The sequence below is a fragment of the Anabrus simplex genome, chromosome 1, assembly GCF_040414725.1.
Source record: "Anabrus simplex isolate iqAnaSimp1 chromosome 1, ASM4041472v1, whole genome shotgun sequence".
NCBI lineage: Eukaryota > Metazoa > Arthropoda > Insecta > Orthoptera > Tettigoniidae > Anabrus > Anabrus simplex.
The window spans coordinates 559,946,780-559,970,011 of record NC_090265.1 but is presented as its reverse complement, the minus strand read 5'-3'; the positions used below and the strand labels follow the sequence as shown (position 1 = coordinate 559,970,011).

General features: G+C 37.1%; 1 protein-coding gene across 5 annotated transcripts in view; it reads left to right on the top strand.

Annotated features, from left to right (window-relative positions):
- The window catches only part of Ranbp16 (Ran-binding protein 16), a 360,844-nt gene that overhangs the window by 87,286 nt on the left and 250,326 nt on the right, over positions 1-23,232 (top strand). For all 5 annotated transcript variants that reach the window (XM_068225077.1, XM_068225075.1, XM_068225076.1 and 2 more), the window contains exons 5-6: positions 5,489-5,689; positions 20,192-20,311. In XM_068225077.1, the coding sequence (XP_068081178.1) occupies positions 5,489-5,689; positions 20,192-20,311 (321 nt within the window). The remainder of the gene's footprint in view (positions 1-5,488; positions 5,690-20,191; positions 20,312-23,232) is intronic.

Genomic DNA, 23,232 nt, shown 5'->3' with positions numbered 1-23,232 from the left:
CTAACTGTCAACTTCCAAGACAGCGAGGAAACAAAAAGGACAAGCAATCACATGAGAGAGGCATGTTTATTGTCTGGGAAAGGGCCGGAAGTTATCCAAGTAATCACGTGAGCGAGGCATGTATATTACGTTGGAAAGGGCCGGAAGTTATCCAAGTAGGAGCAGGCAGTAAGAGCTGGGGACCATAAATCTGTCAACCTCTTTGAAAAGATAAAATAATATCTCACAATATGAACTGAAATAGCTTTATGAACGTGCTGAAAGCATCACTACATAAGTAACAAAACTAAAGTACCACTTATCACACAGAAAGCAATTATTTAAGAAAATTATTGATTTTCGTAGGTGAGTCTAAACTTTCTGACGCTAGTGTAAGTTTCTATGAGGTACTAAAAATTTGAGTAATGGAGGTTCGAGATATCGAGGTTCGACTTTTTTATTATTCGTATGTATCATAAATGGGAGCAATTAGGTACATTTTCTTGTAAACATTTTTATGGTTTTTTTTTTTTAGTTTAAGATTTTAATCTTAATGGTCAGTTCACATTGTAACTCTAGATATGTATGCCATTTATCCTGTCCTTTTTGAACTTAGACTGTGGTTCAATGTATGTGATGAAATCCAAGAATTAAAATATCTTCCTATTTTTTGATTTCTAAAACTTGGCTGCTATGCTGTCATTTCTATTAACAGAAGCCAACCAATATGCGGAGCAATTTTTGAGCACAGTAGCAAGACCATTTACTAAATACTGTAGGTATGATAATAGGAAGCATGTTACTTTGGATGAGATGAAAATTTTTAGGACTCTGGATGATGACCGGTATCTCATAAAAAGTCTAAGTTAGAAATGTATTGGAAAACAAGCATATTTGCTACTCTCATATTCAATGAGGTTATGCCTAGAAATAACTTTCAGCTCATTTTAAACATTGCTGAAGGTAACTTGAAATGTTCATGCTATTATGTATGCTACTTTTATTTGTAACTAAGTCAGATCAGTTCACCTCCCTTGGAAATGTCTGGCACAGCATTTAAATTGCCTCAGAATGCTTGGCAGTGAATGTGTTAAGTTGGCCACCTGATGTGCCATCAGTGGGTGTGGAAGCTCCTGTGAATCAACAGCTGGGCTGATACAGGGTTCATCAAGCAGATGTTTTCATTTCCCAGTCCCACACCATTTAGGAACTTAGGAATGTTTGCCATCTAAAACAACTAATGTTGCTTTTTAGACTTACTGTAGTCCAGTTGTGACACACTCCTAAAAGTTATTCCTGGCAACTTCTTGGAAATTTTTCTAAATTCAACTATCTTCACTCTGAACATGTATAAGTCCCAATTCTAATGTCAAGTGTCGCAGATTAAGTTAATGAAAGCTATAAGAAAGTGTGTCGGTTATCAAAATGTGGTCTAATTCATTGCTGACCATGGGATGCTAAGTGTGGGGATATCTGTTATTTTCAAGGCTGGTCCTTCATGCCAGAAGTAGTATAGTTTTATTGAAATTGCTAAGTATAGTTGACTGCACTTATATTTTGTCCTGCCATAGAAAATATGCCATGTAAACTTATTTTGTTACTCAGGATGATCAGGCAATTTTCCACACGAAATTTCCGTAGGACAATAGTTTCCGTGGTACCTCTTTCCTCTACTGTAGTAAAATGAGGTGCACCCTGGCAGACTGCGAAACGAATCAGCCTTATAATTTTAATGACCCGTGTTCATCTCATGTTAAGGATATGAATGAATTAATTAAAACTCAGCCATAGATGCCCGAGAGAGATTTGGTTTACTCTGTTATTGAGTTGGCCTAGAGTAAACCAAAACGTCAAAATTGAGAAGCAAACAGCTAGGTAGATGGCATGAAATTAAAATGTCTACACACGGTAGCTGAGGCCATATGATTATTGTTTTTTTTTTTTTTTTACATTGCACCGACACAGATAGGTCTTATGGCGACGATGGGACAGGAAAGGCCTAGGAGTGGGAAGGAATCAGTCGTGGCCTTAATTAAGGTACAGCTCCAGCATTTGCCTGGTGTGAAGATGGAAAACCACAGAAAACCATCTTCAGGGCTGCTGACAGTGGGGTTTGAACCCACTATCTCCCAAATGCAAACTCACAGCTGCGCGCCCCTAACCGCACAGCCAACTTGCCTGGTACGATTATTATTATTGCTAAAGGATGTGGTATTTTGTGGAAGTAATAACATTTGTTAATCTGAGAGTAGGACCTGTAATGACATTCATAGTTAGGTGCCTGCTTGTTGTCCTGGTACTGCTGTCTGGTGGATAAATTAGACACTAGTTCTGGTCTTAGGGACTGTAAGGAGGGAGAGCAAGTAGTCTGCCACCTGAGGCAATTAAAATGTTCCATGACTGGCTATACCAAGGGCACGGTACATAGATTGTCGTGCGAATGCTCAACAAATCATTACATGGGGAGGCCCATAAACCACCAGTGTGTGTATGTGGACAACCTACCTGGGAATCTATCAGTGAAAATGTCATCAGAGAAGTGATCTGTTCTGTTGTAACTGTGATTGGAGAACAAACAAATATGCTGATACCTTTAATATGCAGTCATACACAATTTCATCATTTGGATGAGTTCACAAAAGGTTTCATCATAGGCTTTGTAAGGTCAATTGTTCCTTGCTTCATATTGAAGGAAAAAATCAACGAAATACAATACTAGAACCATTGGTTGCATTTTATATGAGTTGTTGCAGGAAAGAAATGTTTGATATTTTGGGGAGACCAGAGCATGAGGATGGATGTTGGAGTGTATAGATCATGGCGTCCAATGTTACAGTTCTGCAGTGCTTATTGGTGATCAGTAGAAGAATAACTGTGTGCACTTCCTCATGCTTAACACTGTAGTAATGGCATGGCAGGAGGCTGGACTGCAGAGAATGGAGCTGTGATTGCCAGGCTTCAGTTTAGTTGTTTATATGGTGTACGTGTGTTCTTACTGATGTTATAGCAAAAGGAAAGGAGTGTAAAAAAATTGCTTGTGTTCAGGGGTGTGGCAAATACTCCTAAATCCAGTGTCAGTGAAAACATTGATGTGTTTTTTGCCAGAATGTCAGTCTGGATTTAAATCAATTTGAGGTCAGCACTGCTTTACACTTCCTATGGATTAGAAGCTTTTCTCTATGTGAGCTAGGGCTGTTGCAATAAAAGACACTCCTTTAAAGTATAAATCTGCTGTTTACAAGTGTCCTTACATCAAGGATCTTTTAATTTAAGTAGACTCATTCATTATTGGCAGGAAAATTTTTGAAATTCCCAGGGTTAAATGTAGATTAAAACTGGGAGCAGTTCTACATATTTTTCCAAACTTGACCTATCTGAGTTAACCTTTAGAGGTTCAGAGGTCCCCTGTTAAACAGGAATTACATAAAGAATCCTTTCACAATGGAAAATCTCTAGCTGCAGTAGTTTAGAAATATATGAGCCTAATCATAATTAGCCCTCTACATCAAAAAAAAAAAAAAAAAAAAATCCTGATGTGATTTAATTAAAAACTTAAACAGGAATCTATGAAGAACACAAAATAAATAAATTAGCTGTTTACAAAACTGGAATAAAATTTGTTGAAAAGTGAAAGGTATATCAAGGCAGATCACTTGAAGCTGATGATTGCTTGATTTGCTGTAGTAAGAAACAAAAAAATAATTGTATTTACAATGCTGAAGAAATGTAACACTAGTCCCAAAGGTATATGGTATCCAAATTAATTTATATTGATTACTTTACCTTTAAAAATAAAATCTCCTGGGGATTACAGACATTGTCTGAGGAATGAACTCCTGGCCTTGCATATAGAATGTCACCTAGAATCTCGGCTTGGAAGGTTGCGTAAATGTTTTAATTGTATGGTGTGAATGGGAATGTCATAAACACAATCGAAGAAGCTTATGCGAATGATACTTTGCTACATAATGAATAAGGTGATTCTTTTCAGTTTCTGTAGTTCTTGTAGTGGCATTCAGCCCATGCAGCTGAACTTCCTGAAATATCCCATGTAGAAGAGAGAAAATCAGGAAGGCATTGAAAGGCTCACCTCAGTATTTGACACTTTTTCGTGGTCAACTGGAGTCAGTGAAGTAGCATCTGTAGTTCAACACTCCAAGAAACAAATTTGTCCCTTGGATGATGATGATGATGATGATGATGATGATGATGATGAACATGTACAGAATATTCTGAATGAGTAGTATAAATTAAAAGTATTGGAAAGGGGAAGAAACTTGTTGAGCGTCTTGTCTGAGTACTGACAAATGAAGAAAACTTCCTCATATTAGGAAAATTACTGTCCATAATTTCTGTCCTTCCAATGTCAATTCTGTGTTGTGAAAGAGGCTACAGTGAAATTAAGCTAGTGAAAAATAATTTCAGGTTATCACAAAGTTGAAAATATAAATAATTGAATGATGTCCAAAATGAATGGCCCATCAATGAAGGAATTTGACCCTAGGAAGGCTGTGGACAAATGGTATTTTAGGCATGTGCATGGACACAAAAGGCACAATATGGATGGCTTGTAAGTTTAGGTTGCTTCTTATGTCTTTTTTTTTTAGGTGGGTAGATAGATAATGTTCACACTCGTACCTTTAAAGAGTCAGACTGATATATACAAAGGAATGATACAATTTGGTGGTGCTGATGACAATATTTACTTTGCTATTTAAATTTTATAATTTGCAAGTTTCTTCGAAAGTATCAAAATATAATTATGTAACAATTGGCCCATTTCATAAAATTGTATACACAGTATCTTATTAAGTTTGATGATCTCAGAGTATAGTTCTTAGAATCTCCTCTATCATGTTTTCCTATAGGCATTCCATCAAAATTGTTTTAATTTCCGTTCAATGATGGTAGACTGGGTGCAATCTTAACATTTTGTGGTAATCTGCTGTAGTCTATAAAACTATAAAAGCACATTACTTAAGCTGTTACTACCATTTTTTTTTATTTTTCAGAAGGCTAGACCATGCGAGTACTAAAGAATTAACCTGGCTCCTAGGTTCTTAAAAAAAAAATGTTATGGCATGGTTTTAAGAGATTGTGTATCCTGTTGTTAAATTTATGTAATATACTTTAAAAAATCATATAGCTTTACCATTAAGCCTGCAGGTAAAGATAAAGTATATGTTAGTGTGGATGAAACGAAACAGTTGTGTTAATTCGTTACAATGTTCTATCATGCTTCACAGCTGTTTAGTAGACCTGTAGCGACAAGAACACGATTTGCTGCCAGAGCCTAGTAATTATGGGAGTGTACACACTTTTCCTTCTATTTACTGTGATATTAAAAATAGGACATGGAATATTTTTCAGTATTACTTCTTCTCATACATGGTAAAATTAATATTGATACTCCTGGTCGCAGGTACTGTATAAACATATTTTTGATTGACTCTAGTCACCTGTATTCAAATATTATATGATGTGTAATTTTCTTGACTTTTGATTGCAGCATGGGTTGATGACACAACTTCTACGGTTGGCGCATAACTGCCTCACCTTCGATTTTATTGGTACGTCAACTGATGAGTCTTCAGACGATTTGTGTACTGTTCAGATTCCAACCAGCTGGAGGCCTGCATTCCTAGACTTCACTACACTGAAGTTGTTCTTCGATCTTTATCATTCCTTACCAAATTCACTTTCACCCTTGGTGAGTATTTCATATAGTAGAATATTTTTTTTCATTGATTAACTTTATCTTGGGAATTATAGTGGCAGTAATGTGATTCAAATGTAGCAATAAAATATAAATTCCTGTGATTTTTACTTGTATGATTGTTACTACACAAGAACCTCTTTTATCCGGATTAAGTGGGACCGGAACTGATCTGGATTATCGAAAATTTGGATAATCCGTTAAACAAAAAACAAATACAGTTCATGTTATATAATCTATTAACATAAGTTGTACAGTAATACCTCTTTCCAATTGTACAAACAAATATAAGAACACTTTTCTTACATTTACGACTCTGTTTTATGCACTAAAATAATGTGAGATTTTTTTCTATTTTACATTTGTATAGCATTTGCGCACAGCACGATCACTATGTTTCACTAACATTAGTTCTGCCGGTGTGGTTTCGATCTGGGATTCTAAATAGGCCATCAGTTTGTACAGCTGCATTGTTGTCTCCCCATGAGTCATTGTTTCTTCTGATGGAGCACTGGTTTCATTTTCGAATTCACCATCACTCTTGTCATTACTTGCCGAGGAACAAGAGGCAATAATTTCTTCATCTGTCCTTATGCTGTAGCCTGAATTATAGTTAGTTATCAGCCAGTCACTTACATCGTTCTTATCTACATCCGAGCATCCGGGAATGCGCGCAAATGTGTCAAGTAACTCAGAAGAGTCCACAACTTCACAAACCTCGGTGGTAGATGCACAGACAGAAGGCCTTAGATGTTTCCAAGACTTTTAAATTGTCATTTCACTCACTTGATCTCGTGCAGATGCGATCATATAAATAATGTATTTCAAATTTATTGATTTCAATACCAAAATTACAACATATTCCCCCTCTTCTTCAGTCAGTTTGCTGAGCACCTGCCTCCTGTATAACAGCTTGATGTTTTCCAATACACCCTGGTCCATTGGTTGCAACAGAGCTATTACATTAGGTGGCAGAAATTTCACTTGGATATCACCATTGACCAACTCGTCCACTCCTGGATATGATGGCGCGTTGTCAATGAACAAAATGTCCTTCAGTGGCAAACCTTGTTTCGTTATAAACTTTTTTACGTTCTTCACGAAGTCTTGGAACTAGTTTTTGAAAGTTCCACAGTCCATCCATGCATTCTTTTGGGATGTGTAAGAAACCGGTAAGGCAGAGCGATTCACATTTTTAAGAGCACGTGAATTTTTTTGTTTTCCCTATTAACAGGAGAGGAAATTTATGTCCTCCAGATGCAATGGCGCATACCATAATTGCAATGCGATCTTTACTTCTTTTATAACCCCTTGCCGATTCACCTAATTTAGACACTAGTGTCTTATTTGGTAGCTTGTGATAAAACAGCGCAGTTTCATTGGCGTTACATGTCTGATCTGGCATTAAGTTATTGGAGCAAATAATGTCCTGAAATTCCTTTACGAAACTGTCAGCAGTGACTTTATCCCCTGAAAACTTTCACCAGTCCCTGAAAGCTGTCGTATGCCATGACGAGCTTTCCACCTTTCCAACCAACCCTGACTGGCTGTGAAGTTAGGACCTCCATTTGCTAGCTTGCTGTTTAAACTAAGCGCCTTTTCTTGTAAAATCGGCCCTGAAATTGGAACACTATGCTCTTAATGCGTCATCTAGAGATTCATTTCAAGCTTTCTTTATTGTGGCACAATTCTCTAAACTATCTTTTGTCATCATTTTAAAGCAAAAGTTTTCAATTTATTTTTGTATTTTCTTCCAATCAGACACAGTTGAAGTCCCTTTGTGATAGTCTACAGCAATATTTTTCAAAAGTTCTCCTTTGTCCAGCCTGTTGAATGCCTCTAACTTTTCATCCATGGAAACAACCACTTTCTTCTGTTTTGAAGCCATATAACGCTCACTCAAACGATACAATACTGCACAGGAAAATACTGTAACTGTACAATGTGGTGTTAACCTTCAGCTATTGATGTTATCTTGTACAGGCTACTGGATATGATGACTCATTCCCTTCCTCTTTCATCATCTTAAGCAATCACACAATGGATCATTGTTGAGCAACGGTGTGAACCCGAGATAACGTCTGCAGTAGCGGATGAGTTTCATAGACTCCATGTCAGCAGGACCATCATTTAAAAAGTGATTGATAAAGTGGTTAAACAATGTTTACCGAGCCGGGTAGATCTGCGTGCTGAGGCACGTTGGTAGTGCTTTGCATTCAAAAGAGCATGGGTTCGAATGCCACCTCGGCCGTCCTGGGAGTGGTTTTCCACGGTTTCCCATTCTCATTTCCAGGTGAATGCCGGCACAACCTTTGATAGACTGTGGGCGAATTACTTCCAGTTCCTGTCCTTAACTATCCTTGGTAGAAAAGACATTCAAGAAGAGTCGACCCCGCGAATGAAATATTGTACAAGTAAAAATAAATTTTATTATTTTCGATCCGGACAAATCGGACATCCGGATTAATAAGGACCAGATAAAGCAGGTTCTTGTGTACTTCAAACTTCCTGAAAATGTTTTGTTTAAAGTTTTGCATCAAAACTGAAACTTCAGGAAATAAAACATAATAGATTACTCCATCTATGTAAATTCATATATTTCTTTAAAAGTTTTGGATAATTAGCCATTGCCCCCAAAATACAGTTCTAACAGGCAAGCAGTTTCTTTAACATGTTGCTATTCATTCACCTCTTACAAATGCTTAAGTCGGAGATACCATCCCACATGGTATTTGTCTTTCTGTTTTTTCATCCTGTAATATGTTTGTTTATAGTCCTGTTTCTAAGGCCACGGCCACTTCCTTCCACTTCCTAGGCCTTTCCTATCCCATCGTCGCCATAAGACATATCTGTGTCGGTGCGACGTAGAGCAAAAAAAAAGTCCTGTTTCACTTACATTTAAGTCGACTATTAACTGCAAACTTCAGTTTCACAAAGTGTAATACGCATTGCCATCTACGGAGGTGAGGATGCAGCTATGTAGATGCACTCACTTTGTTCTTTTGTGACTGAGTGAGTTGGTTATGTGGTTAGGGGTGTGCAGCTGTGAGTTTGCAGTTAGCAGATAGTGGGTTCGAACCCCACTGTTGGTGGTCCTGAAGATGATTTTCCGTGGTTTTCCATTTTCACACTAGGCAAGTGCTGAGGTTGTACTGTGATTAAGGCCAGGGCCGCTTCCTTTCCATTCCTGTCCCTGTGTTGTTGCAACGTAAAGCCCCCCCCCACATGGCACTACAGCCCTTGAAGGGCCTTGGTCTACCAAGCGACCGCTGCTCAGCCCGAAGGCCTGCAGATTACGAGGTGTCGTGTGGTCGGCATGACATATCCTCTTGGCTGTTATTCTTAGCTTTCTAGACCGGGGCCGCTATCTCACTGTCAGATAGCTCCTCAATTCTAATCACGTAGGCTGACTGGACCTCGAACCAGCCCTCAGGTCCAGGTAAAAATCCCTGACCTTGCCGGGAATCGAACCCGGGGCCTCCGGGTAAGAGGCAAGCATGTTACCCCTACACCACGGGGCCGGCACAACGTAAAGCCAGTCGATAAAAAGAAAGTTCTCTTGTAAAAGCTCAGCATTGAATTTGGTCAGCTTCATGGTGTAGGAGTAGTGTGCCTGCCTCTTACCCACAGGCCCCAGATTCGATTTCTGGCCAGGTCAGGGATTTTTACCTGGATCTGAGGGCTGGCTCGAGGTCCACGCAGCCTACGTGATTACAATTCAGGAGCTGTCTGATGGAGAGTTGGTGGCCCCTGTCTTCAAAGCCAAGAATAAAGGCAGAGAGGATTTGTCATGCTGACCACATGCCACCTCTTAATCTGCAGGCCTTCAGGCTGAGCGCCGGTTGCTTGGTAGGTCATGGCCCTTCGGGGCTGTTGCACCATGGGGTTTGGTTGGTCTTTAGCATTGAAGTTTACTTTAGCATTGAAGTTGACTGTGAGATTATTTTATTTTGACCAGGTTTGTTTGACAGACAAATATATAAGTATTGTAAGTTTCACTCCACAGACCAGTGGTTAAATTACTTGATCATTAAGAAAGCTGCCAAATTTCACCTTTGCTTAACTGCTGTGTTTTGATCAAGAACAGATTACAAATTTTGGAAAATTCTGCTCCTCTCATCTATTGATTGTTTTATAAAAGTTTGCTTTCTTGAATGAAAATGCCATGGGAATATGAATATCAAATGATACTGCAATAGCTCAGTATGAACACTTTCGATATATATTCCTCTATGTGAACATCGTGCTTGAGAGAATGAATCAGTTACATATAATGGTGAACAATGTATAAAGACTTGACTTACTTGACTTAATTCCTCTCGTTCGCACTGGAACATGGGCGTCCGTGAAACGTCTTCATTGTGGTCGTTGACTTGCCAATGCTTTAACTTCCTTAATGTATAGAGAGTTTACCCAAAATATTATCACATGGTAGAATTTATATATATGTAGTTTCCAAATCAGTATATTCACCACTGATGAGTTGGCTATGTTGTATGGGCTGTGTAGCTGTAAGCTTGCATTCGAGATATACCGTACTTGCCTGTGTAATTTTCGTGCTCACATAATTTTTGCACCCTGAATTTTGATGAGTAATTATTAGGATTTTTTATTTTGCCCACATAATGTTCGCTGTCTCAAACCACAGGCTACTCCGCATCTTAACTCGAGTACTGAAGGTAATGTAGTTACACTCTGACGTCACCGCCAGCTTTAGTCTAGTCAGACTTTGAACGAAACTGCATTCCAATCCCCATGTCTGGAGTTATACCTTGGCCTGCGCTTTGTGATAAGTAGTTCTGCTTTTACAGTACATTAAGCTTGTGGGTAGCTACCGCAGATACATGCTGTAATTTGTTCTGTGTAGTAGTGTGTTAAGAAACAGCATTGCAAGTTTCTGTAAGTAGTTAGCATGCAGTAAAGTGTCTTTTAGTGTACTAAGTGCTGCTAAGTGCTGGTGTTACAGTTCATCAGTTAGCATGGGGAAGTATAACAACCATTCAGCTGAATATAAACTAAAGGTAATAAAATACTCCCAGGAGAATAGCAACTACACTGCAGAGCAAAAATTTTCCATCTCAGGGACACACGTTCGCTACTGAAGAAAACAGGAGGAGGCTGTACGTAATACAAAAAAAAAGTACGCGATCCTTGAGAGGTCCAAAGCCTGGAAAATACCCTCAGATAGATAATGAGCTCTTAATGAACTTCAAAGAATTAAGAAATAATGGAATGGGGTATCACATGAAATGCTTCAATTTCGTGCGTGTGAAATTGCAGCACGGAGAAATATACCCAGAGCAGATTTCAAAGCAAGCTGTGTCTGGATACACAGATGGATGAGGCGAAATAATATTGAACTATGAAGAGGAACACCTGTGTGTCAGAAGCTGCTTAGTGATCACACAAAAAGTGTTAATGAATTTTATTGGTACTTAATTAGACTGCGGGAACACAATTTGTATTTATTGTCACAAAGTGGCAATGCAGACCAAACACTAGTGTTTTTTGTAATTTATTTATTTATTTGTTTATTTATTTATTTATTTATTTATTTATTTATTTATTTATTTATTTATTTATTTATTTATGACAGATGTCTGTAACAGAGTTGCACTCCAATTACAACAGACACTACAAAATATAGTACAATAATACACATTGCAAAACAGAGAAATATCACGAAAAATTAACAACAAATTTTGAAAAATTATAATAAACAAATTTAGAGGGGAAAATGACAAAAACAACGATAGGTTATATACAGATCAGGATTAGATAGTGCTGCAATTGCTGACTCCTGATTACATAAGTAGGAAGAGCTAAAACTTTATGTACAAGCACACACATATATGAACAGGTTTTTGGGTTATTGACAAAGAGACAGTGTAATGAATTCTATTTTCATTTTATAAGATACTGTTTGTTAAGATTGTTTAAGTATATTCACTAAAGAAAATCAGTAGACATTTTTTGAAGTCTGTTAGGGACATTGAAAGATCTATGTTATGGTTTCTGAATAAGTCATTAAACGTATTACATATCCTTACTAATGGCGAATTTTTATGAATTAATATGTTGGATAAGGGATTGTAAAAGTACGTCCGGTTACGCAAGTTAGATTTGTTTACATTAAAATTTATTCTGGCTAGTAGATCACCACTATCTATAACGCCATTTATACTTTTGTGTAGAAACAGTTGTTGGTATAATTCTTGGCGAGCGCTTAATGAATTGTATCTAAATTCTTCTAATAAGTGACGATATGATATTCTCAACCTATATGCTGACTGATGCCAAGGAATACAACATTGCAAGAGAAAGGAACTTCAAGTGTGTTAATAAAGACATCAGAAGCAGAAAAACAATGATTCACTGTCATGCTTGGAATTACTGCAGATGGAAGAAAACTTCCACTGTATGTTATCTTCAAGAGGAAGACGATGCCAAAAGGTCATTTTCGACATGGGATACATGTATGCGTGCAAGAAAAGGGCAGGATGGACAGCGATCTAATGAAAGACTGGATAAAAACTGTCTGGAAAAGCCGCTCTAGTCCTCTGCTTTGCCTACCATCCATGTTAGTAGTTGACAGCTTTAGGGGACTTCTCAGGCAAGAAGTCGAGTACTCTCTTCTTGAAGGTAAAACAGACATAGTAGTACAGTAGAAGTCCGCTATAGCGAATACGACATATGACGAGAACCCCGTTATAACGACAATTTTTGTCTGTCCCTTCTCAATTCCTATATTAAACTGTGTATTATCCTTCGGTTACAGCGAGAGCCCTATCTCTGACACATCCGTTATTACGAGCGATATTTTCCGTTACTGGCATTTGTGCACCCTAGCGATTATGTTGCATGTATTCGATCACCTTCGGTATTGTTTCCTCACTATGTCCACTAGCGAGTTCTCTTGTCGACATTCGAAGGCGAATGCAAGAAATCAGCTTCCATTTCCCATATCAAATCTTATTTACATTGAATCAATAATAGTAAATTTGCACCCTTTTGATACTTATATTTGCTTTAAGCTAATTAATTAATGAATTATTTACAGTACATGTTTCGTTCCATTTGGAACATCTTCAGCTATATTACAACACTTAGGTGAAATTGCAAAGTATATTTATTTTCTTAAAAAACATTTTAATAAGTGAATTTAAAAAGTTAAAATAATTAAAATCAATGTGGATGGTTGAATGGGGAAAAATGGGAAGGGAATGGATTTACTTCATTTTAACCTATTTTAAAACTGTATACATTTGAACAGATGTTTAAAAATGTTTTTGTTCCCAGCACTTTCTCACTATGATGTGTAATTTTCTAGCCTCAGTGACCGATTGTACAGTGCCTATGTGTAACGTCACTGGATCTCGGGAAATAGTGAAGAGAGAATGACATTCTATTAGCCTCTGCACAATCGTTTCTCAAATCTGCAGAATGGCATAAAAAAAAAATGCGAGCCTTCGAATTCTTAGAAATGCCACGCCTACTCAGTAGCAGAGTTATAACGCGTCTACTGTACCTGACGCTTAGTAAAATTAAGTTTTATAGATGGCAGGAATATTTTTGTGATGGATCGTCGTATTGTAAAGACATGTGGAGCAGGATTTGCCGGCAATTTTTCATTGGGTTCTCTTCGATATTATGATGCCAATTTTAAGTTAACCTGCTGAAATAAAGAATAATTGTGCAGCCAAAAAGAATACTCCATAACTAAAGCCAGTGTTCGGCATCTAAAAATAGTCTAATATGCATACGTCTTTATAAGAATGGCATTCATATTTTACAAAGCACTTCTTAACACATTGCGGACCGGGTGATCATCACACTGCTCAACCCCTGTGCTCGGCCATTTTCTGTGTAACGAATTGCCACAGCGCATGCTCATAAACAAATGAGTCGAACTTCACTAACCTTGTACTGATTATGGTGAAATTTACAGGAGACCTTTGGTAAGAGTTCTAATAATGTTTCCTGGTGTGGTATCTGCTCAAATATATTTCTACTCACTGTATAAGGTGGTTTAAATGAGGGGATCAGTTGACTATTAGTCTTTCCAATACGACTTTTTTACCTGTCCCATCAATATAAACAAAGCAAAAAATCATGTCGTACCGTAACATCAAGCCACTTCAAGCTGTTAGATATTTTGTGTGATGAAGCAGTTTGCTCGTGATACAATTTTGTATGCTCAGCAACAAGTTCAAAGAAATCATCACAAAAAGTAAGCCCTACTGCTCAATATTTTGAGGTTCATCAAGTCTTACCGTTTTGCCAGAAACTCCTGGGAAATCCTCTAAAGTCAGTGAACTATTATTTTCAACCCACTCATCAGAATAAATAGACATATCGTCCCCACTCTGGCAAACTAGCGAAAGTGACAAACTAGGGAATCTGTACTTCTGAAGTTTTGGTCTAGATTTTATTGTTTATATATTGTCTACCCTCTGACAAAGTTTCACATTTGCAGCTCGTTCTGTATGCCTAACACATACAACCAATCATTAAATACAAAAATTGATTTGACATGAGTAATCACAACCTCTTTCAGCTCCTCTAACCTTTTCACAATTTGCAGATTCGCTAGTTTGCCAGAGTAGGGACGATATACTTCCATTTAACACTCACACTATCACTTTCAGCCTCGTTCTCGACCACCTCTACATCACGTTGTTTTGGAGGGCGTACATCATTATTATCAACCAAAAAACTTTTGTTAGAATAACTTTCAACATAGCTTTCAGTGATATTGCGGTCGTCAGTATCACTGGGGCAATCTGGTTACTTATCCGGATATATTTCATTACAAATCTGTTTGCATCTAAGCTCGTGTTCAGTCTGGGAAGCGCCATCTTCACATGGTTCCTTGAACGGTGTAAACTTAGGTCGGAAAACTTAGCAAATAAATCATGAAACAGAAGAAGAACGTAACGCAAAGCTATCCTGGAATAACACTAAAGCTTCAACACCGAGATTCTAGTAACCTTGACCGCCAGCTAGTTTCATAAGTTTCGACAGATGTCACCAAACATACGAGTCTTGTGAAGACGAGTTAACTCATCACCCGTCCCCAACGCTTGGCCAGCCAAACACAAGTTAACTCGTCTCCCGTCCGCAATGTGTTGAGACTGATTTAAATTGTTTGAAGGAAAAAGTGGGGGTCGTCTTGGATTTGGAGAAATACAGTACTATAATTTTTTCAAAATGAAATTAAACAGACACTTTCATGTAGTATCAAATTTCGAAAAATAACAAAACAAGTAAGCCATAGTGTGGACATCATCTGCGAAATTGCAAGTTTTGAACAAACTGATTGCCGTTTCATACTGATTTTAATGTGTATGGGGGTTTTTCCAACTTTTACAAAAAATCAGATATAATGACAATCCGTTATAGCGAGTAAATTGTTCGCTGTTATTAATTCTCGGTATAACGGACTTCTACTGCAATTCCGGGTGGACTGACATCTGTTCTACAACTTCTAGGTGTGTCAATTAACAAACCTTTTAAGGATCATATCAGGCGTTTTTATATGGAATGGATGGCAGCACGCAAGCACACATTTGCTCCAGGTGGCAGGATTCGGCGTCCTTTAGAATTAATGTGCCAGTGGAAATAGGAAGCTGGAATTCAATTCCATGTGAAATGGTTATGAAGAGCGTCAGGAAGACACAAATATCCATCTCGCTGTATGGTCTGGAAGATGACGACTTATGTAGTGACAGAGAATCACACTCCTCTGAATATGACGACTCTTCATTGGCTGAGAGCAACGATGAAATTAGGCATAGATATCAAAGATAATTTAATAAAAAACCACCTATTCAATACTTTCCACGTTTAATGTGGTTATTATCTACATGATTTTATGTAGACTTATTTAGGTCAGGTACATGTTTCACCCATTGTTTTGGGCATCTTCAGCCTGTATACAACCTTTAGGTCAAGGTTTGGGACCTTTTTAACCAATATAAACATACCAATATGTACACTATATACAATATATACATTATATACAATATATACAAACATTAATGAACTCTTAAGATGGTTAACATAAGTTAATACAGTTAAGTTTTTTGGTCCTAATCTATCTAATATGAAAAATGTCCAAAACTAAAATGGATCTTCTTTTTGGTAAAGAGGATTACATATCGGGGTTTATGTGACCCCTATATCATATCATGTTCTTGACATACCGTGTCTGTTGACAGGATGTGTCGTCAACAATAAGTGGAGATTTGAACTGATTGTTGATTGTAGGTTGGTCAAGATTGAAAGTATAAATTTAAATTGTGTTTTAACTTGGCAGTTCTATTCTGGTTAACTTAAAATGTTCAAAAATAAAATGAAATGGATCTTCTTTTTTTATCATAAGTCTGGAAAAAGGGTGATATTAAAACTGGGGCTTATTTGACCCACGATTTTCATTTTCGTGTTCTGACGTAACTAATATTTAAATGTGTTGTCATGCACAAGTTGAGATTTAAAAAACCGATTGTAGTAGGTAGACTGGTCAAGAACGTTGTGAATGAAACTGTTAGCGTCTTGACTTTGGGTCTCATGTAACGTCAAGGAATTGACAAGAGTGCAATATTAAGCTGTTTCATAGTTTTAGGCTGCTGCTTAATTGAGAAGGAACATCCTAGACACTTGATACAGTCTTGTATGAATATTGTTCCCGTTGATGTGTTGCTTGGTCTTTGGGAGGGATCTTAAGAATATCTGTAATGAAGTAGAAAAGTAATATTGAATTAAAAATTTAGAGCACACGTTGTGATAAAATGTATTAAATTAACACCTCTTAACTGTAAAATGACTTACTTGTTCAATTAATACTAGATGGACTAAATACGTCTACATAAAATCATGTAGATAATAACCACATTAAACGTGGAAAGTATTGAATAGGTGGTTTTTTATTAAATTATCCTTGATATCTATGCCTAACGTCATCTTCAATACGGAACAATAATGAGAGTTGTTACTTGTAACAACGATGAAATGTCGAAGTGTTCCAGTAAGTTTGATCAGCGCTCTTTTTACTATGGACAGCCTACTGTAAATATGTACAAACGACACACGGTGTTGTGATAAAAATGATTTTATTAATCTTCGTCTAATCTGTAAATAAACGTTCAGTGTTCATACAAAATGGTATTTTCACAGAAATCTTGGTGTTTTCATTTATTTTATTTGAAATTTCACTGTAACTCCATCCCTTCGAGAAAATGTCACCGTAATTTACACAGCTTGATTTTAGAACAAAATATTTGGTCAAAAAAGTACGAAAATTACGCAGGTAAATATGGTTGTGGGTTCGAACCCCACCATCGGCAGCCACGAAGTTGGTTTCCCATTTTTACTCCACGTAATTGTTAGGGCTTGTGCCTCAATTATGGCCACGGCTGCTTACTTTCCACTCCTAGCTCTTTCCTATCCCATCGCTGCCATGAGACCTATCTATGCCGGTGCGAAATAAAGCCAATAGAAAAAAAAATGGCTTGAGTAAACAAGTGTGCTAAGACTTATGATTCAAAATGCTGAGCAAAAGTTGTATAAGTCAAGTTTCTGAGCATTGCTAGAGTTTTGGTATATTATCAGTTGTTTCAGCGGTGCCAGTGTCTACAGCTGTGTGTGGAAGTGGTTTCAGTTATATGAATCGAATAAAATTTATCTACAGAAGCACACTACTATTTGTAAAAATAAATAATTCAGTGGCTATTAGTATGAATGAACCGTATGTCACTGCCTTTGATCCATCAGAATCCCTTCAAAACTTGTTTCTCAAGAAATCGAGCGAGCCTTGCTTTAAGCAGTACATAAATTAGGTTAGAGAATTGAGCTTGGTGCTTATTTGCATTCCCTTATTGTAGTAGTAGCTCTTATTTGATTAAATGGCTCTCATTCTTCACTGTTATTTGTTGTTCTTGCAGTGTAGCAGGAGCAAAAGGAATTGCATACCTGCTAACTTTCCTGATTTAGGCAGGAGATTCCCGATTTTTGACAGTTCTTCCCGCCTCCCGATTATTCTATTATTTCTCCTGATTTTTAGCATATTTTTCGGTGAACTTCAGACATTTGTTTTCAAATCCCGCTGTTTCAGTTTTTTTTTACGCCAGTGGCTGGAAGTCCTGGAAGTTCATTGGCCGCTTTCAAACGAAATATCAATGTTTATTATTGCGAGAAATCTGCGTGAATGTGCAATGTTTATTGAAACCTGTATATCGTGATGCGTATATCGATTGCCAATCTCGTTCTCACGTACTGTGTATGTGTTCGTTCACATCAGTCTATCGATTCCATTCTCTTTGATTGATTCTAGAGACTAGTCACTAGATATGGAGTCTCTCTTAGTAATTTAGTGACAGAATTTCAATGATAACGACTAGTGACTTTTCTAAAGATTTTAGGAGCCATTTGGAGACAATTCTGACTAATTTTAATTTATCTCAATATAAATACAATAAGAGTATTGTCTGTACAATGCTCAAAATTTAAAAAGAATGATATTTCTGTACCGGTCGTGACCACAGTAACAAGGGGAAATGCACGTTTTAATTTTCCATAATTTACAGTATGTGTATCTGTCCTTATGTACGCACGCTCATCACGAGAAAATGGCTGAAGGGAATTTAATGAAAATCCGTATATAACGTCGGGGAGTAAGTCGCTACAATCTAGGCCATAAGTAATTTTCTTCACGCTGAGTGAAATGGTAGTTTAGGGGAAGGCCTAAATTCAATTCTCAGATATTTGTTATTATTGTCCCTATCGATAAATACTACATAAATAAAGTTATATATTATTAAATTTCCTATCATTTATGTCTTATACATTTTTACCGTACTGGGTATGATAACATTCTCATGAATTTGGATTTTTGTTCCTAAGTCCATATCAGTGCCGAGGTACGAGAAAATGGGTGAACAGAATTTTATGTGAAGTCGGGGAATAAGGAACTACAGTCTACGCTATAAAAAAATTTATTCACCCTTTTTGAAATGGTAGTTTAGGGAAAGGTGCCAAAAATGTAATTTTTAATTACCTATCGTACTTGTTATATCGAAAAGTACTACATAACAAAAGTTATAGAGAATACAGTTTCCGATTATTTATGTCTTATTCAGTTTTACTGTACCGACTATAATACAGTAATATTGGTGGTGATGGTGATTAAATTTCGAAGATGATTATAAGAATGAGAGAAGTCATGAAGGAACGATCGCTTGTATAATAACACAAGAGGGAGTCATGAAAGAAAGTACGACTCACTTTACATTAGATGCTGTACTATCGCAGAGTCGGAAGAAAACTAAATGTGAAGGTCTCCAATATAGAAAGCTCATAAAATTGATCAACAATAACATTACATTAACCATTGTTTGTTGTGATGTGTTTTGTGTATTCTGCTGCCATTTATTTCTGATATAACCGAGCTCGATAGCTGCAGTCGCTTAATTGCGGCCAGTATCCAGTATTCGGGAGATAGTAGGTTCGAACCCCACTGTCGGCAGCCCTGACTGGATCATCATAGTATTCCAGCTAATCAATCCCTACTCTGAGGCAGTGATTGGAATGAGCAGTGTGCACACTTAAACGGAATAATTACCCAGGAGTGTTTGCGGCTGTCTGCAGCCTGGTCATTCTAGCTTGAAACTTTGAACTGTTAGATCAACAGCGTAGTACTTTTCACTAAAAGTGAGGAAATGTTATTCATTTTATCGATTATTTTATATGACAGCATTGCTTTTAATCGCGACATTCATACTGACGTCATTGTAATGACCTATGTTGACTTGAGTTGGGAAAACTATAAGGACAGTCTTTCTGAGAATTACGTAGCGAATCACGGGTACATCAGCTAGTTATTTGATCTCGATAGCATTGCAGTTTGCATAATCATGCAGGTGCTTGATGCAATCTATTAATCTATGCATTTGCTAAGTAGTGGCATCTGAGTGCACGCTTGATTCACACATGTGGAGCAAGAGTTAATACTATTTTCGGTAGACTTATCAGAGACCAATCATCTCGCTCACATACTTCCTGTGAGGGAATAGAGATGTGTAATTTTTAGCCATGTAGCCTCATATAGCAACAGGCTTTGAGACAGTAAGTGTTATAAATATATCATAGTACTGTATTGCGCAAGACATGTAGAATAAGCACTTTTTACCAATTGTATCTTCTGATTTTTCATGATTTTCATATCAAAATATCTTGATGTTTGGTTTTGTAAAGTTGGCAGGTATGGAATGTTGTTAATTCAATGAAGTTTTTAGGTTTGTTAATGTATAGCTGATGTGATGGGAGGTACAGTGAGTTCTCTTTTGAAGGAAAGAATTTTATTTCCAAACCAATGATTAACTTCAAGTTCATTTCTTAAAGAAAATGAGTACCTCTGTGTACTTGCTGATGTTATTACTTCTTAGCTATACAGATTTTAAGATTGATCTACCATGAAGTGTCTGTTTACTCTGTTTCCAGGCACTGTCATGCCTTGTACAAATTGCCTCGGTGCGCCGGTCCTTGTTTAGCAATACTGAGCGGGCAAAATTTCTTACCCATCTGGTCAATGGGGTTAAACATATTCTGCAGAATCCACAGGTAAGTAATATGCATGTTTCCATGTATGAAATGGGTGTTGATCATTGTGTGTCATTGTAACTTGTGTCTTATAATGAAATTTTCAGTTTCCTCTTCCGTTTGATCCATATTGAAGCTATTCAACTTCACTCAATGCTACAGGTAATTTTATTTATTGAGTGCTTTTTAAAAATTCTTAACATAAATTATATCCTGTTTTCTAACTGTTTATTTCCTACCTTTTGTCTAAAATTACATGAACATTTTGCTTCCAGTTGTTTAGAAATGAACCTTCATTGGAGTACTTCTCTCTAATATAAAGGGATTAGAACCAATATTGGTTAATGCATATTTATTTGGATTAATTTGCTACGAAACTTTGTATCTTCATTTCTGTAATAAGATTGGAAACCTGTCTGTTGTGGCATAACATATTATGGGAAGTCTGTTTACAGAGTAATTATGATTAATTCATTTCAAGTGATGGCTTGTTAGATTTTAACACTTAACAAATTTGTAAACAACTGTATTTTTTATTTATGGCCTTTTATAATTGAGTAGGTCTAGTATATGTTATTATCCATTGGTTACTGGCATGAATGTTGAGTTTGATCTTGCTGAATTATTTTTTAAGCAACTTTTTAACTTAATAGTACCAGAACCAATGTTTTACCATGTACATTTCAGGTCCTAATCAGTGGGTGATGTCGTCATACTGCTGAGCTACCACGATAAAATCCCTCTGTACCACTCCGTACATATACGAGGATCACTTCAAAACTAAAGTGCCACATTCTTTTACAAACAGATTTTATTCTGCACCTATTACACTAAGTTACAAAATGAAATATTTTTTCAAGGCTTTTAGTTTTGATGGGTGATTGTAATGTAGTTTTGCCTGCTGTTTATGAATCTGAAATCAAATTTTATGAATCACGTAAGGATTTTACGGAATTTCAAATTAAGTATCTACTTAATCTATATCACTTACAGCGAAGTTTGGGAATTAAACACCAGTAAAGTAACTATAACTAACTTAAATCCAGAAAACAATTTATTATTTACCTTGTTTGTGAACCTATAAAATTAAATTCTACAAATGGCAAGTCCAGGATACAATTTTCACGACTTAAACTCTCTTCCTTTTGCTGCGGAAATGTGATCTTCGTGATCGTCTGACTTGTTGCAACTCCGGATTGTCCCTCTTCATAGACCAGCAATAGTCAGCTAACATCACAGCATTCCACCTGCCCTGATAATGTCCTGGTGGAACTGCTCCCCATGTTCTTCACTAAAATCTCTAAGTTTTCGGGAAAAAAGTCGAGGTGACTATGAAGGAAATGTAGCTTGTTACTCATATTATAACCTAAATTTTTCATAGCCATCAACATATCTTCTACGATTTTCTTGTAATCCGGGTGCTTCCTGTTCCCCAAAAAACCATTTATCATATTCTTGAAACCTATCCAAGCCAATCTTTCCTCAAAGGTCATCAACGCCTCAAATTGTTCATCTGTCATAAGGCTCTATATCTGGGGTGCCACAGAGATTCCTTCTTTTAGTTTTGCATCAGACAGGAAGGAGAATTTCTGACAGATGTACTTAAAACAGTCACCTTTATTCAATCCCTTTACGAACTGTTTCATGATCCCTAGTTTAATATGGAGAGGTGGCAGAATGATTTTTCTCGTTTCACCAAACATGATCTTATTATATTCTTGTCTCCTGGATCCATTGTTGTTCTAGATGGCCATTCCTTTCTAACCCAGTGTGCATCACATCTACGGCTGTCCCACAGGCTGAGGAAACATCGATACTTTGTGTAACCTGACTGTTGTCCAAGAAGCATTCCTATAACTTTTAGATCACCACATACAATCCATTCGTGCTCTGAATACTTAATTGCCGTTAATAACATTGCAAGGGTTTCATAGTTTTCCTTCAAGACATAAGAATACCCCACAGGTATCGAACCATACTTATTGGTGTTGTGTAAGAGTAGAGCTTTGATATTGTTTACGGTTCCATCGATAAATAACCTCCATTCATTCGTGTTGTATGTAATTCCGTATTTTGATACTACTCCCTCAATGTTCTTACAGTAAACAAGAGGACCCTTTTCAGTGAAGTACTCACAAAATTATTCTTCTCTTGTTCAGTACCAGGAAAATGTTGTACCTGGAGCTAGCAGTCTTTTCTCTTTTGTGACAACTCCTTTGAGAGACCCAGATCTCTTACCAAGTCGTTTAGCTCACATTAAGTAAACAACTCTGGTTGTAGCTCTTCTGTGGTTATCCAGATTTCATCGCTGTCACTAGAACCAGACAATGATGATGACGATGATGATTGCAGGGTTGCTGGTGGGTTACGCACAGGAATGTCAGGTCCATGTGGTACAGGTCTGATTGCTGATTTCAGATTTGGATATGCAATGCTTTTAATACGTTTCTTGTTATGGCCTTCAACTTTTACCATACAAAAAAAACAATCATCGGTTTGATTTGTTTGCTCTCTCCACACCATCAGAATTCCAAAAGGTAACGACTTCTGCTTCCCCAGAGTCCATTTTCTTAATCCCGCAACAAACGTATGACACGCCGTGCGGCGCAAACCTTATATCTTGGTCGCCTAACTTGACACCGAAATATGCCAGGTAAGCTTTCTTTACGAATGAGGTTATGTTCTCTTTTCTCGATTTCAAAGTCAATGAGCCGCAAATGAAACAAAAGGAGTTGGGATTGTTTACACACTGTTGTCTTGAGGAACTTGCCATTTGTAGACTGATTTTCACTTGTAATATGTATTAAATAGCTATTTGGAGCACGTTTCCAAACGAAACTAAACCAGTTGCAGTGTTCCTCTGTAAACATAGACATCAGACTATCAATTTTACTGCAGTTGATCATTTTCGATTACTCGAATGTACATATTTTATCGATCAG